The sequence below is a fragment of the Homalodisca vitripennis genome, unplaced genomic scaffold, assembly GCF_021130785.1.
Source record: "Homalodisca vitripennis isolate AUS2020 unplaced genomic scaffold, UT_GWSS_2.1 ScUCBcl_5864;HRSCAF=12800, whole genome shotgun sequence".
Lineage (NCBI taxonomy): Eukaryota > Metazoa > Arthropoda > Insecta > Hemiptera > Cicadellidae > Homalodisca > Homalodisca vitripennis.
The window spans coordinates 11,023-28,799 of NW_025781975.1; the positions used below are offsets into that span (position 1 = coordinate 11,023).

Genomic DNA, 17,777 nt, shown 5'->3' on the forward strand with positions numbered 1-17,777 from the left:
ACGCCCCGCACGAAATTATGCTACATTTTATTCGAAACATCCGGATACGGAATCAGAACGAGAGGAAGGATTGATGGAGACCGACACTAAGAACTCGGATGTGTCCTCAGAAGAAGATGAGTGGGACGTACAAGCCTGGCGTGGATGGTGAGGACTCACTCACCGGTCTTGAATGATGACAGTTCCCTTTGCCACTCGACGGAGACTCTGTCATCTGTACCCAAATCGGTAAAACCACAGGTGGAGCCACTCACAAAGCCCAAGCTTAAAAAGCTGATCGAGGGTGCAGAGGTGATAGCCCACTCATCACCGACACGCAGTCAACGCAACTTCCTGCCCTTGATATTTGATTCCACAAGGTCAAAATCCAAAGTAAGCGACTGGATGAGATTAGGCTGGGATCCTGAAGATGGGAAAACTCAGGTACAATGAAGTTTCTTTACATATCTAAGCTTTAACTAATTGGTTTAAGAGTAAAGGGCCGCCCACGGTTCGGTAGTTAGGTGGTAGATAATTCTTTCACCACAATGTTTGTTGTAAAATGACTTAAAAAATGTATTACATGTTATGTACTAATTGTTTTAGCTATGGAAATGCATTGTAAAATTTATATTTACACAATAACAAAAAATTACATTTTAGTGGCAAATCATTGTGGCCAACTCATCAAATCAAAATATTTCAAGCGGAATGATTTAAATTTATAATATAATTTACCAAAAACTGTTTTAGTCTGTTATATAATATATCTAAATATAACATTCATTATGATTTGCAAAACATATTTTTATGGTAAAATGAAAAACAGTTTGTTGACATGGTTCCGTATTGTTAAGTGTTTCTGTGAGAGCTGTGTTGAGTTCGTATTCCAACTACTAATCATATATCATCATTATTCAGGTCCTAAAGACTATTCCATCGGTTTGAGTAGACTTGGATAAATACTTTTGATTTATCTTGTCCTGAGACCATTACAGAAGTCATACATATGATTTGTTTCCCATCATTTAACAGAGCTTTGATAATGTACAGGAACTCAACATACTGGCCCTAACAAAATCTATTTGAAGGATGTATGGCCACATTTAATGCATTGGTTATATGCTGTAGTGCTTACACTGATTAAGATGTTTAATGTGAGTTATGAGTACAAAATACAAGGGACTTCTTTGGAGAGTGGCATTCCTTTTTAAACCAGTGGAGAGCATCTTTTTAAAATCGAGAGTATAGGGATTTTCTAGCAGAATGAGATCAGATACTCGTATTGTACTTAAATCTGTGTATGAACCAGGTAGAATAATAACACAACATATGACCCCTTGTGTTAGTAATATCATCTTTCTGCTTCATAGTTACAGCTCCAACGTATAACTCCTTACACTAACATAGGAACTTGTACCTTACTCTAGCTAGGTCCTGAAGCCGTTAAAGACAGCCCCTTGTATTAGTAATATCATCCTTTTTGCTTCATAATTACAGCACTAACCAGTCTTATGGCTCCAGTTTTCATGGTTAAGTACGAGGCGTGCTCAGAAAGTAAGTATCGTTTCATTCTACTGTCGTCGTAGCGCTGCAATCGGTGTTTCGTGCATGTCGTCCTTGTTCACTGGCTATCGATTCACGCTATTTTAGTTGTTGTACGTTGTGTTTTCAGTTTTCTCTGAATGTTTAAAATGTTTAAGACAATTAGTGATCCAGCTGATTGTGAGATTCGTTCTTTAATAAAATTTTTGAACGCAAGGAATATGAAACCAGCTGAAATTTATTGTCAACTTTGGGATGTTTATGGGGAAGATGTGATGAGTGAAGGAATGCTGAGAAAATGGGTTAGAATGTTCAATAGCGGTCGAACAAATGTGCATGATGAGAATCAGAGCGGTTGAGAATGAGAGCTTACCTTCTCTCGTCACTGATGATCTGGTTGACGAAAAAATCCAAGAGAACAGACGTTTTCACTATGGACAATGCTATCTAATGATTTCCAAAAATCATATACTCTTTTTTACGAAATTGTTACGGACCACTTAGGTTATCGCAAGCTGTGTTTCCGATGGGTTCCAAAAATGCTCACTGACATGCACAAAACCAAGAGTCTCCAAAGTTCTTTGGCTTTTCTCACACGGTACAGTGATGATGGTGAGGATTTTTTAAAACAAAATTGTGACAGGCGATGAAACTTGTGTCCGTCATGTCGCATCGGAATCCAAACAGCAATCAGTGCATAGGCGACACATGCAATCCCTGAAGAAACAAAAATTCAAGACGACAAATGTCTGCACAGAAAATCATATGCACTGTCTTTTGGAATCGGGAAAGTGTTTTGTTGATTGATTTTCTGCCAAGAGGTGAAACCATTAATGCGACAAGTTATTGTGAAACCTTAAAAAAACTAAGGTGGGCATTTCAAAAGAAATGGAGAGGAGTGCTTAGTAATGGGAATTATGTTACTCCATGACAATGCTCGGCCCCATACCGCTGGTGACACTCAAACATTGGTTTGACAATTTCGTTGAAAGCAGTTTCGATTACCCGCCCTACAGCCTATCTGACTTCCACTTGTTGCTGCACATGAAGCACGAGCTAGGCGGCCAAACGCTTTGAAACCGACAAAGTGAAAACTGCTGTGGAGTTATGGCTACAACCGTTGGCGAGTGAAACCTTCTACGAAGAGGGTTATAGACAGATTAATCACCCACTACAACAAGTGTTTGAACATCGGTGGAAACTATGTCAAAAAATAGTTGGTTTGGGCTGTCATGTAGAAATAAAATTGTGTTGAAAAAAATTGTTTTACTTGTTTTTTTAAACGGTACTTACTTTCTGAACACGCCTCATACTGTTTCCTATACTATCATAGAGTAGGAACTTGTACTTTACTCTGACTAGGTTCTGAAACTGTTAAAGCAGCCTCTTGTAATTAGTAATATCATCTTTCTGCTTCATAGTTACAGCACTAACCTGTCTTTATAACTCCAGTTTCATCGTAAGTATCTCATATTGTTTCTTAGTATCATAGAGTAGGAACTCTTACTGTACTCAGGCAACCTTTTGAAGCCGTTAAAGCTCATTGAATGTAGGTAGCACTTTGTTCTCAAACAGCAACGGCAGTGAGCTACCTCACAAGAGCTGTCTGCATTTATAACCAGTGTTTGATTATGGTATGATGCACTAAACGAATCAAGACTCGTTCACATATGTACAGAAGTAGATTCTTACATGCCTCTAGAACATCTAGAGTTTTTATAGTTATAGTTAAATACAATATATTTGTGAATTGCAAAATTCAGCTTGTTTTCTTGGACTGTTTTTGAATACTTATAAACTAATTTGCAATTCTAACACACATGCTTTCTAGAATAGACTTAAAGACACAAAAATATCTTTTCTTGGTTAACGTAGAACTGGCAATGGTGTGTCACACTCTGTAATGGCGGCTCTATTTTAACAATGTAATGTATCACATTCCATAATTGTTAGTCGAAATATAAACTGTTATATGTCAATGTATTCACAACTATATGGAGAGCATTATAATAACAATATCTTATTGTTTCCATGGGAACTTATTTTTGTTTTTTTTTTTTTTACAAAACGTAAGAAAAATGTTTTTTTGGACATTATTTTTGTAAATATTCCATTGTGTAACTGCTGAGCAATAAGCTCTACATAAAAAACTGTAAATGTATAACTTATTCAAAATTTTGTCCTGATTCCAAAAATATATAATTATTGTAAACTTTTACCTCAAAACATATGTGTTACAGTGTTTTGTATGAAAAAGCATGCGTATTTACCTATTTTCAAAAATGCGTAGATTTCTAAATAAATATTATTGTTCGTGGGTAAACATAATCTCATGACTGCATTTATACTTATATAAGTATGACAGATAAAATAAAATAATAAATTTTAATCTTACCTTATTTACATATGTACAATATATACAAAGTTTCATTTTTCACTCAGCGTCACTAGATCCCGCCCTGCGAGCTCTCTAAGATCATTTGATCAGTCTCTAAAGTTTTCACCCATACTGAACAACTAAAGCTATAACTTAAGAAAGTTAAAAGAACAATAATAACAACACTAAAACACTATAAAATACAATTTCCACAAATACGATTCGATTCGTAACCTCAAACACAAAACCCGGCACTTGTTTACAGTTTCACAACAATGTGGTTGACCCGTACTACGTTCACGTTCAGCTGTCCATTGAGAACGATGTTTTACAGTAAACAAAGAAGACAATAATCGAAGTAAGAACAGTAAACCGGTACTATAGTTAATGCTCTTCCAGAACATATTATCAAATAAAAATAATTTTTATGACCTTAATTGCCTAAAATGTCAATAACTGTACATGTCTAACTTTGGCGACGAATATTCGTCCTTGCCAAATGGGACGGGCCTTTGGCGACAAAAAATTCGTTTCATACCAGCTGGGAGGGTTAAGATATTTCATGTGATTGATCCTAGAGCGATATTTGTTGTTCAATTCCTTATGAAATTATTTTAATAAAATAAAAACACTTTATTCTCAGTAGTTTCTTAGTAAATAAATTGTTTTTCATTATAACTGATAAACTAAATAAGTACAAAAAAATCTGAAAAATGAAATAAAATATTAGAAATACTTTATTTAAATGTGCATTGTTTTAGGTTAAGTGGGGAAGATGAACTAGAATAACGTTATGTAAAACTTCTTTTCTTAACTTTGTGTCATCTTTATGAGTGCTACATTGTTAGACTTCCTCCTAAAATAAGCACATCCTTCAGGAACCTTGTAGATCATGTAGAAAATAAATAGCATCTGCCTACAATTTCCATTGGCAAGCAAATTCATAATGAGGAGATTTGTGTTTAAATAGTTGTATTGAATATAACTGTGAGATATAGTGTGAGATGACTGTAGCAGTGTGTAGTAGTATTGAATATAACTGTGATTTATAGTGTGAGGTAACACAATCAGTGTGGTAGTATTAAATTTAATTGTGAGTTATAGTGTGAGATAACACAGTCAGTGTAGTAGTATTGAATATAACTGTGAGATGACTGAAGCAGTGTAGTGGTATTGAATATAACTGAGTTATAGTGTGAGATGACTGAAGCAGTGTAGTAGTATTGAATATAACTGTGAGATATAGTGTAAAGGTAACACAATCAGTGTGGTAGTATTAAATTTAATTGTGAGTTATAGTGTGAGATAACACAAGTCAGTGTGAGTATGTATTGAATATAACTGTGAGATGACTGAAGCAGTGTAGTGGTATTGAATATAACTGTGAGTTATAGTGTGAGATGACTGAAGCAGTGTGTTAGTAGTATTGAATATAACTGTGATTTATAGTGTGAGGTAACACAAGCAGTGTAGTAGTATTGAAATATAACTGTGAGTTATAGTGTGAGGTAACACAAGCAGTGTAGTAGTATTGAATATAACTGTGATTTATAGTGTGAGGTAACACAAGCAGTTTAGTAGTATTGAATATAACTGTGAGTTATAGTGTGAGTTAACACAAGCAGTTTAGTAGTATTGAATATAACTGTGAGTTATAGTGTGAGTTAACACAAGCAGTGTAGTAGTATTGAATATAACTGTGAGTTATAGTGTGAGTTAACACAAGCAGTTTAGTAGTATTGAATATAACTGTGAGTTATAGTGTGAGTTAACACAAGCAGTTTAGTAGTATTGAATATAACTGTGAGTTATAGTGTGAGTTAACACAAGCAGTTTAGTAGTATTGAATATAACTGTGAGTTATAGTGTGAGTTAACACAAGCAGTTTAGTAGTATTGAATATAACTGTGAGTTATAGTGTGAGTTAACACAAGCAGTTTAGTAGTATTGAATATAACTGTGAGTTATAGTGTGAGTTAACACAAGCAGTGTAGTAGTATTGAATATAACTGTGAGTTTATAGTGTGAGTTAACACAAGCAGTTTAGTAGTATTGAATATAACTGTGAGTTATAGTGTGAGTTAACACAAGCAGTTTTAGTAGTATTGAATATAACTGTGAGTTATAGTGTGAGTTAACACAAGCAGTTTAGCAGTATTGAATATACAGGGTGGAAAAAAAGTATGGAAACGCTTTCACTAATTTTGTATGGCTTCACTTATACAAATTAAATTTTGTACATCACCACTTGTATTAAGAACCTAGTTTTTGAGACCAGTGGGGACATTTTATCTTTTCAGGGGGACGGCCCGTGAGGAGTCGGACGAAAATCTTAAATATAAGCATAGGCCGAGTTTGGTATCAAATTAAAGTTCTAGTAAAGAGAAACTCATTACCGCAAACCGCACTTAAAAAGGTTGACCCTATCCAGAGTAACGGGCCGTTTGAATTTCATAAGTAACGTTTGATTAATTATTATTTCTCCGCAATTTCACAGTCTCAAGTAAACTGTTCTGACTGAAAATGACACTTTATGGAACACAATTATCAAAAAGAATTAAATTAAAAATTATCTATGTATTACAAAAAATAACCATACCTTTTAAATGAGGTGCTCAAACTGCTCTCCGAACACTTGTTGGCAATGAGCTAGTCTATTATAAAAACCTACTGCAGTCACATTTTGAAGCATCTCGGGTGTAATTCTTCTTGCTTCTTCTAATAAACGATTTGTCAGCTCCTCAATGTTGGCTGGTTTAGTTTTATACACGTTATCTTTTAAGAAGCCCCCACAAAAAGAAATCTAGTGGATTAAGATCCGGTGACCTAGCCGGCCACTCAACGGTACCCCTGCGACCAATCCAACGGTTAGGAAACACTTAATCTAACAGATTGCGCACCCGCAAATAGTAATGGGGCGGTTGCTCCATCTTGCTGAAACCATACTGCATTAAAATTTGCCCCAAGAAGAGCACGCACTGCTGGCAAAATGTTATTTGTCAACATATTGAAATAAATTTCGCCTGTTAGATTTCCATCTATCACAAACGGTCCTACAATGTTATTGTTTATTATTCCAGCCCCACATATTCACTTTCTGAGGCCTTTGTGTGTGGCCTTCTATCATCCAGTGTGGATTATGGTCGGCCCCCAGTTAAGCCCCCCCCTAAAACAGTAACGGCAATTATGCCTATTTTAACTTGTCCATTAACAAAGAATGTAGCTTCATCTGAAAACAATATCGAACTTAAAAATTTTTGAATTTCGTCACACATTTTTCTCATCATTATTTCGCAAAATTCAGTCCTTCGATCAAAATCATCCTCTGCAAGTTCTTGGGTTAGGGTTACTTTAAAAGGGTGATACTTGTTTTTGTGTAAAACATTCAACACTGAGGTATGGCTCATATCAAGATCTTCTGCAGCCACTCTGGCCGAGGTGCTGGGATTTTCAACAAATGTTTGGAGTACATCCAAAGATTTTTGTTCATTTGTTGCCGATTTAGGCCTGCCACTTCTTTCGTGATCTTTGACTGTTCTAGTTTCTTCAAATCTTTTTACTGTCTTAAACACTGTTGACTTACTAATTGAGAGTCTATCAAGAAAAGTGTCATTAAACAAATGCGCTGTTTCTTCATAGGGACGAACTAGACGTCCATACCCACGCATCATAAGCAGCGTGATTCTCTCAAACTCACTAAGTGACATTGCTTTTAAAAATAGTAGAATAAAATGTAAACACTTAAGTAATAAAATGTATAACTATCGCAGTGAAGACTTTCAACTTTATCTTACGTGGACGAAATTATAACGTAGACTAAAAACCAAGCTGATATTAAAAATACAAAACTGTGGAGTTTTGCTGTGACAGTACTGTTTGTATTGCCTAAACCAGTTTATGTTTGCCTGAGATAAAAGGGCTGGAGGGACTGGACCTTGACCTCATGTTGATAAGGAGTTATGGTGGTATTATTGAATACTCTCAGTTTCTTGAAGACAAGACAGGAAAACCCCTATTTACTGTTATCCAACAAATGTAGAGGTAAAAAAAATAATTTTTTGTTGGAAATTGTTTTTCAAATTTACATAACCGACATAAAACATACTACTGAAAGTAAATTAGTTACTTCACAAGACAAAATTACTAAATTTCTTTGTCATGGAATTCATACGGCCCGTACTCTGGATAGGGTCAACCTTTTTAAGTGCGGTTTGCGGTAATGAGTTTCTCTTTACTAGACCTTTAATTTGATACCAAACTCGGCCCTATGCTTACATTTAAGATTTTCGTCCGACTCCTCACGGGGCGTCCCCCTGAAAAGATAAAATGTCCCCACTGGTCTCAAAAAACTAGGTTCTTAATACAAGTAGTGATGTACAAAATTTAATTTGTATAAGTGAAGCCATACAAAAATTAGTGAAAGCGTTTCCATACTTTTTTTCCACCCTGTAACTGTGAGTTATAGTGTGAGTTAACACAAGCAGTTTAGTAGTATTGAAATATAACTGTGAGTTATAGTGTGAGTTAACACAAGCAGTGTAGAAGTGTCCATGGACAGACTCTGCTTACACACTTCTAAATCTGTGCAGACTCTCAGTCTACTAAGGACGCACAGGGTTTGTATGATAATTTTGTGTTCTATTATACAACTTTGATATCATGCTTGTTCTCATTGTGTTGCAGGGGGAGAGTTGTGATGCCAGTGGGGAATACACCACAGAGGAAGAGGGTCACTCTGCCCATTCGTCTGGGGACTTCCACACTAGTGTCATCAACTGCCACCAGAGTGCAGAGCTGATACCTACATTAGACAGTCCTGTTGTTGATAAACCTTCCCCCTCCACCATTATGTCAAGTTCTTCTGACCAATTCAAAGTAAGCGAATTATTAAAATATTATTATTTCTGATGACTGGACTGATCTGCTTGTTTCCCTTCACTTGATATTCCAGCTCAGCCATTATTGCATCTATGGGAAAATATAATATACCCATGAAAACATGAAAAGAGTAAATGTTTCAGGTAACCTAAGTGTTTTTTAGCCACCTTGATAACATTGATGAAGTGAAACGGTTATGATCATAGAAAATAAGTTGTCTGGAGTTACTACGACAATTCAGTGTATTATGGCTTGAGAAGAATGAAAGATGTAGAAGGCAACATTCTAGAAATGTTGAAAATGGCTTGAAGACTAAACAAACCAACTTTTGAAAATTTCTTAACCCGTTTTGGACAGGTTCCTTGGGTTTTCAGCTGTCAACATTTATGACAGTGTTGTAACAAATACCACTAAACTGTGTTCAAAAGATGAAAAGCTCTTCTGTGTATCAGTCTATTAATGAAGAGCAGTTGCGAGATCAGCTTGAGACAGTTAACTTATCTGATTCAATTATTTACATTTTTCATCTATCGGTTGATGTCCAATCTGCCACGAAGAACCTAAAAATTTAATTATGTTTAATGGCATTCCTAATTTATTATCAAAAGTATATAATTGTATTGCTCCTATGCAGTTATCTATCAATGCTCCTATGCTTGCATCATTGTTCAGATGGAGTTTATTGATAAAACTGTTTTCTTTTATTTGGAAAGCTGTAATTGAGAAGCCAATCCAAAAAAGACCTCTGAATACTTTAATTTTAGACATTGCATTACATCAAAATTATTTCTAAAGGTTGCAATTAGTTATTTTTATCACAATGTTTTCTATTGTATCTCTCCACGCCAGCTAGGCTCCATGAGAGGTTGTTTAGCGGCCATAAAACATAGCAATGGGTGGTTATGCGGTAGCATGACGAAATCAGTTGATGCTATATAATATATTGACTTCAAAAGAATGTTTAAAATGATTCCCCATCATCTTTTTTTGAGGAAACTTTCAGCTTTGAATTTGTCCCCTACTCTAATTTGCTGGATCAAATCCTACCTGTTACAAGTCCTGGCCTTTTCTATAAGTACTGGTATATCAAGTACTTCCTTGGTCCTCTGACATTGTTTTTTTGGACCTTGGTGAGTTCGATATAGTCGCACAGTGCAAACAGCTACTGTGTTTTTGTTGCATGTCACTCGTTCTTGGAGTATTGTATGGTTTTATTTCTAGTGTTTATTGTACCATGCATAAAAATATGTAAAATATCCAACACACAAATAGATGATTGGTTTTATTTGCATGATGATGGCATGGTCATAGATACTAAAATATGACTTCAAAAAAGACACTAAAAATAAACTTTTTTTTGCATAAAAACTTATATATATATATATATATATATATATATATATATATATATAAACTCTACAAGTCTGTCTCTGTAAAAAATAAACAGTAAAAGAACATAATTTTAGGTACAAAAAAGAAACTGTTGTATTAAGAAATGAGAAAGTGACATGTGAGCTGTAACTGTGTGACATACTCTCACACTCAGCTTGTCTTGAGTAAGACAAGCCTCAAATATAATATTTTTAGGCCTCAGTGTTTGTTTGTGCCCTTTCTATTTCATGAGTTTTATCCGTCAAGTGCCATTTACCAAGGTGTAGGGTTGAGTGATAGCCCTACTTTATAATTGTAACTATGTAACAGTATTTGATGATAATTATGTTGGTTGCATAGATATCATCTGTGGTTCTGAGGACCAAGAGGAAGGACGGAACACCGAAACGGCCTCTGAGCGAGTCCGGATTGCCGCAACTGCCTCCTGGTATGGAAGATGACAAGTTACTTCAGTCACGTTCTGAATCTGCTTTGCATCAGATGGACAACACCCCCACTCAGAGGTCAGTAATGATTATTGTTATTGTGATAACGATACTACCAGCAATGTCCAGTGACGTTTATACCATTAACTGGTTTTTTTATGATATGGTCTCCCTGTAATATCTCTGAGCAAGTCAGTGTTGTCCCTGGATTAAATGTCTAGGGCTATTACTGTAATATATATATATATAGAGACGAATGAGTGTCTTCCCTTGACGAAAGTTCACATGCGTAGTCCTCTCCTTCTGATAATATGAATTTTCAAGTCGTCAGACACCTTCTTTTATTAGTTCCAACTTTTTAAATTTAACTTGAATCAAACACATTTTTTTAAGTGTTTCTAACTATGCTAATTGAAATCAGACCTCTCTGTATATGTGATAACATTTTTTTCAGTGTTACTTGATTGTTGCATCTGATGAATGAAATAATCTTGATCTATTTTGAATTATAATATTTTATACTATTTACATCTTGGTCTTTGTTTATCGCAATTGTAAGTCACTGCCTTCTGAATTTCATTTTTCTAGTGAACCAAAAAAAGAGCAAAAAAATTTAAAATAGTTACAGTAATCTGATAGGATATATATTTGTATTTCGTTTGATGTTATATTACAGAGTAAAAATAAATAAGTAAGGGAATAATGTAATCAAATGAGGGATGCTGTTATATCGGTGCCATTTTGGTACTTATTTTACGGTGTCGATACCTCGGCTCACAGCTGTTTTCGGAAATATGATTCCAGAGTTATTATATTGGCCTCTGGCCGTTAAAGGTGTAAAATTACAACTATTTTGTACATTTTATAAATAAACTCTTAAATATGAACCTCAAATAAATAGTTTACAATGATAAGAACAAAACAAATAAGATTCTTATATTGGTAATAGAATATTATAATTCTAAAGTGTTTTCACAAATGATGTTTAAATCCACATAATTTTTATCCATAGCTCTTCATATGACAGTTTTTAAAGGTTAGATTTTAAAAAGGATATCCCGATACATTGTTGAATATACATTCAACATAAAGAGGGAAATTTACTGTTGTAACTTTTATTGTAGAATATGAGATATGGATTGAACTACACAACATATATCACCAATGTATTATTATCTATGTAATATTTGTGAACAGTGTGAAGATGGATACATCTATGCACGGAAACTCTCTCGTCCTCAACCACAGTGGAGGAGGATGCCAAGTCAGACTCAGGAGGGCAGTGGTGGAGGCTACAGCTCCAACTCCTTACGAAGGAGAAAAATAAAACTCCGGAAGAGGAACCTGGTAATTTTTCATATATGTACATACACTGCTAGATCATTTTAATAAGCAACCATTTGTTGTAGGGAGTTTTGTAGTAAGTGGTACTGTATTTTGTTCAGAGTAATGGGCGTTGTGTATAAGTTTGCTACATTCATGTTCATGGTCTTCTTAATCATTAAACTGTTTTTTGCTTTACTGTTGTGTTATAGGGGTTTAAGAGATTAGGAATAAAGTTACCATTGAGGGTTTCAATTCCAGAAAGTTGATAAAAATTTAAAGAAATTGGGAAGGTTAAAAAATGTATCAGAGGTGACAGTTGCTCACCAAACACGATAATCACTGATATTTCTCACTTTCAAATTGTGCCACCAAAGAGATTATATTATATACCCAATAATTGGATGCTATTCATCTTGAACATACTGCTGCATTCTGTAGGGTAATTCATGAAAGTGTCATATGGTAAAACTAAATGTAGAGTTTTCTCAAAAACATAAAGTTGCCTAATAGTATACTACTTCATCCTACACAACATTATTGTAACTATCAGGAGGCAATATTAAAAAACATTATGCTGTGATATGCTGAGCTTGTGACCGTGCTATATAATGCCTGCATGATCAATGTGTGATGAGATAACTTGTCAGCGATGTGCTATGGCTTAGTTCTTGTTAATAATTTAACTCATATAAACTAATTGAATACTGATTTTCTTATGGGTAATAGAAACAAAATTGAAACACATTCATAAGTTATTCTTATATCTTAACCACTTAGCACTACTGGTCACTCCATTCCCAGTTCGGAGCTGTCTAGTATGAATTATCTTCTCAAGTCAGATGATCGGCAGTGCTAGCCATCACAATGTCTGTATCAGCTTGAACATCTTTGGAATAATTTTGTTTTTCCCCTGAGTTTGAATGTCTGCTCAGCTGATCTTCTAAATTATTTTTATAATATTGTATGTTTTTGCTGGGAAAATGTAAGAAAGAAACCATAACACCCAACACTCGAGCTGAGAGGGCTCACACTGTGGCAATGAGTAATGGAGGGGCTGCTTTAGCATGGTGTTACAGTACGGCAGGCTGCCGCGGGGAATGTGTTAAGATAGTTTTTAGCAATTGTCTACATGTAAATATTTGGTAGCATTTATACATTTTATTTACATGCTGAACATAAATTACTGTACTTAAAAAAAAAGATTAACTCATTTTAAATTTATTTTTTTTAATAAAGATTTATACTTTACCTCCTTTAATTCATTTTTGACCTCTCTATTCCATTTTGTTGTAGGGGAGAAAGAGTGACTCAGGATCAGATGGACACGACCCACCATCACCGCTAAGGTGTGGGCCTGCGATACGCCGAGTACCAACAAGTGGCACCGAGACAGAGGAAGAGGTCGAGGGGGAAAGCAAGTTGCGATCAGTGCGCAGAAAGCTTATTCCACCTGCCAATTTCCGGCTTGGTCCAGACAATGGAGTTGTTTACAGTGTACAGTTGCGCAGACAAGGCACTGTCTGCCGATAGTTCCTTTTCAGAACAAGCTTGGGATAACTACCAGGTAAGTTGTTTAATCTGAGGTTGGGCTGGCAAATTCTTTATTCATTTTCTACATAATTGTCATTTACATAAAGGTACTTATCTCTAGAAACCTGCCACGTGCGAATTCAACCACTGATTTACACTGGCAGCTTTTGTATCAACATCAGAGCTTTTTCACCATGCGTTGAACTTTTTTGAAATTTAAGGGAAAATATATGAAAAGTTCCATAAAGAAAATTATGTTTGTCAGGACACATTGTGGTAGTACATTTTGGTTGAAGGCTATTAATAAAGATAAAATACCATCTGGTACCTCTTAACTTGTTAAGTCAATTATGCTCAATGTATTTGTATCATTGTATTTGTCACTCATAAAAACATACATTGTTTTGCATGATTGTAAACCATTTATAGCAAAATTTTTGTAATTTTTTAATAAATAAATTTAAAGGCAAACCAATAAAGATGTACAGGAAACTAAGTACATACAAGGTTATAGAACATGGAAATATTATAATAATAACTAAATTTTAAGTATATTTAAAGTTTCAAGATAACTATATAGGTATTTAGAAAGTAAAAGTTAAGCACATGAAATAAACCACAGTAAATATTGTTTCGCCAATATTTCACTATTAACATCTTCACAGTGGCTCTATACATGGTGCTCATGAATACACTATGGCGTGTGATAATAGTAAATATGTTAAAACTACTGTACAATAACTGTCAATACATGTAGTTGACATTTACACTGCAGCTCTGTACTGAGTGTTTCTTGGGTACACTAAAGAGCTATGAAACTGTCATAACTATGAATGTAGTTAGCACCACATTAAGTCTGTTGGTTCTATCAACTCTTTGCCTTCAACTCGTGGGATGATTTACGTCTGTGATTTTTAGAGGGTTTAATAAAATGATTATATCAGTTGGCTTACTGTCACCTTACATTACTTTTCTGTCTGTAGAACAAATACATTTTTTATATTTAAGAGTCACCATCATGATTGTATCCATCCTAATACATTTCATTGATATGTTGAGAGAGTGGTTCTGCTATAAAAGAAAAACAGTACCAAAAGAAAGGATGAAATTAAATTCTTACAAAGAATACTTAGTTGGCAGTATAAGTGATACCATATAATATGGTTTCAGGAAAAGTACATGAGTGAGGCATACAGTGAAGAAACGCCAGACCAAGAAACGACCCGCCGACTTTTAGAGTTTGGAGACGACTACCGCAATTATCTGGACAGCCAGTCTGACGGCGCCTCCAGCCTGGGCTTTCCTCGTCCAGGTTTCAATCGGAGGCGTAGACAGTTGGTGAGTTGTTGTTTATTGTCATTAGAGTTTATAAGGTAGCTATTTGTATATAACGTTCACAAATTGTTCTATTATTAGTGCTTATTCATTGTGTTATAATATTCACAGTGAGAAGTTGGCTATCAAATTGGACAGATTTAAAAGTTTATTTTGCCCAGAAGTACCACCTGAAATTTGTATTATTCTGCTCTGTAATTTTGCAATAAATACTTATTTTTAATACATTTTATGTTTCAAAATATATTATTTACAAAGTTTTACTGTGAATGCAAAGATGTGTTGATGCTTCAGATTGGAATTAGAAAATGAGGCATTTCTTGGAAAACATATCTCTTTCTTTGTGCATTTCGTATTTAATTCCTATTAAGTATACTAGGTCTGATTCCTATGTGTGGTTTGCAGGCAGTGGACAGGGAGAGCCTGGGCTTGGACAGTGACTCTGAGGGTCAAGAGGTTCGCAACCTCATCACCAAGTCTCAATCACAGCTCACCTTCTCTGAGCAAGCCTGGGTTCACCTCTCTAACGCCAACTCTCTTCTCGTCTTGGCCAAGGATTTTGTAAGTTTTCTTTATTGTTTGCTTATACTTTTTTATAGTAATTTGTTATTTATTTTAAAAATCATTGTTTGATATTGAATCATTGTGATGGGCTTTTAGAACTTATGATCGGTTTTATATTGATTTGTTGAGATTTATGAGGAAAGAATATAAAATAAATTTATTTATTTACGAGTACACACAGATTTGCAACCACTGCGCATCTGAGGCTATACGTGGACAGTTTAAAACTGTATTGTATGAGTAAATAGGAACTCATCTATCAAAAAATATTTCACTTCAGACATAAATAATTAATTTTTTTCGGTTTTCATTTTTGAACAGTGAGATAGATAAATAGTTCAAATACAAGAAATGTTTCTTTTAAAAAAACCTTTTATTTGGTATAAAATTTATGTGCATTGCTATTTTAGGATTTTAGATTTTTCATTTTTTATATTCTTGAAGTTTGAAACAATATGAAATTTGAAAAATGCAATGAGAGGTGCCCTACCACACACTTTTACTTAAAGAATAGCTCAACAATAAGCTTGGAGGAAAATTTGATGCTACTACATATTTAGTCAGACTAACACAGTACTTAACTTTAAAGGCCTATTTTAAATTTTTTGGTACGCTCTGAAAATGCGTTTAATTATAATTTAACTTTCGTTTATAACAAAATTTTCAGTGTAAATAAACCTTTAAATTGATGTATCTCACAACCCATGTTTTACATTTGAAAATTCCTCAAAAAGCATCCTTTATCTCCTCAGAAAAGATCATTTGGGGCACTTTAAAAAGTTGAAAATAATATTATTAGATTCTGTGAGGTTGAATTAGGGAGAAATGAGAAAGGAAAAGTGTTAAAGTTAGTTAGTGTGACAGCTATACATACCGTACGGGTGATCTGGCTCACCCTGTATGTAGTGCTCATGATAAGAGTTGGCTATTTTTCAGTATTTATGTTGTTTTAAGGTTTGTAAAATGTAAGCCAAGTGAATTTATTATTTTATGAAATGTTTTTTTTTTTATTACGCTATAATATTAATTTAGAGTTTAAATAGTAAAGTGAAAATTAAATTTTATGTGTTTAACATTTCTTCAAACATTATGTATATTTGCTACAAGAAAATATTTGTCTCTTTTGGAGTGATTAAAAACTATGTACACTTAGAGTTATTTTTAAATTTTTACAATAGTTAGTATTTAAGAAATGTTTTATGGTTTATAATTTATTGAAATAAATTTGTTTGTTTAAAATATATAAACAGATTTTAGTTTAAAAATAAGAGTGATATTAAAAAGAAAACAAGAAACATAAATAACTAGATCATGAAGTTATATGCTAACATAAATATTGTATGAACATAAAAAAATAAATTGAAAATAAACTGGAGTTTCACATATTAGACATATTCCATGCCAATAACCTTCAGTTGCTAAAACATGAATAGAAAATATCTACTTTTTGAGCTCTTGGTCTTGATTTACACACTGCCCGAAAAATGAAACAGGCAGATAAGTTATTAAATATATAATTACATTAATATTTTATATAATTTAGAGAATCTTGTTTATTTATTGTTTATCTTTGTTGTGATTGCCTCATTAACTTTATTCCTATTGCATATTTTTACTGACGCCATTGTGCTTGTTTCAGGCGGAGATTATATCGACATGTAAAAGATAACATAGGAGTTCTGAAGATATTTTTTGGAAAGCGTCGGGAAGGACAATGAATTCGTAGAGGAGTGTCGAGAAATTAGGGGTAAGTCGATTTTCAGTAGTAGTTATTGGATACTTTTACTCCTAAACCAACCATTAGATATAACTGTTCTGAAGAATTCTGACAGTCCAGTAAACATTAGTAGATCTTCATCTAAAATGTTTGATAACGAAGCCCCAAAACTTCCTGACAACTACAATAATCTCACAGGCTTGGCGCCTACTTGCATTGTATAAGCACACTATCTGGTTAGTCTTGAAACCGTGAGAGGAATTCTCATAAGAAAGACACTGATAGTAAGTCATGCTAGTATTGGTGGAGGCTGAAGCGGGAGGGTATGGAACGAGTTAAAAACATCAAGAAATGTTATTGTTTTTCTTAGCTTGACTCATTTAAAACTGACTGTCAGATATATAAATAATAGTTACACAGGACTACTAAATAAAGAGGCTGCTGAAAGTTGTTATTTTTGCGAACAATCATTCTTTATCTGATTATACAACCATTTTAGGAGGATTTCATAGAAAATCTGTCTATTGCAATTCCCCCCATAATGGAATTTTCTTAGATATTTTTTTGTATTTTCTCCGATCGTGACCCCCAGAATCTAAAACTTGTCATAATCCAAAAATGTATATATATATACATACATATATATGTATGTAACATACATACAGCAGGTATGGAACGTGATAACTGCTGTAATTTTTAAACAAAGGCA

At 34.2% G+C, this 17,777-nt stretch overlaps 2 protein-coding genes across 2 annotated transcripts; both read left to right on the plus strand.

Moving 5' to 3' along the window:
• The first annotated feature begins 144 nt into the window (after positions 1-144).
• LOC124373547 lies at positions 145-13,354 on the plus strand. Its single transcript, XM_046831908.1, has 5 exons — positions 145-423; positions 8,585-8,776; positions 10,511-10,674; positions 11,794-11,943; positions 13,216-13,354. The coding sequence occupies exons 1-4, from the start codon at positions 145-147 to the stop codon at positions 11,921-11,923; spliced, it is 765 nt and encodes a 254-aa protein (XP_046687864.1). The 3' UTR covers positions 11,924-11,943; positions 13,216-13,354.
• On the plus strand, positions 13,353-17,028 carry LOC124373546. The gene is made up of 4 exons (XM_046831907.1): positions 13,353-13,486; positions 14,623-14,790; positions 15,193-15,348; positions 16,991-17,028. Exons 1-4 carry the CDS (start codon positions 13,400-13,402, stop codon positions 17,018-17,020), a joined length of 441 nt encoding a protein of 146 aa, XP_046687863.1. The 5' UTR covers positions 13,353-13,399; the 3' UTR covers positions 17,021-17,028.
• The last annotated feature ends 749 nt before the right edge of the window (positions 17,029-17,777 follow it).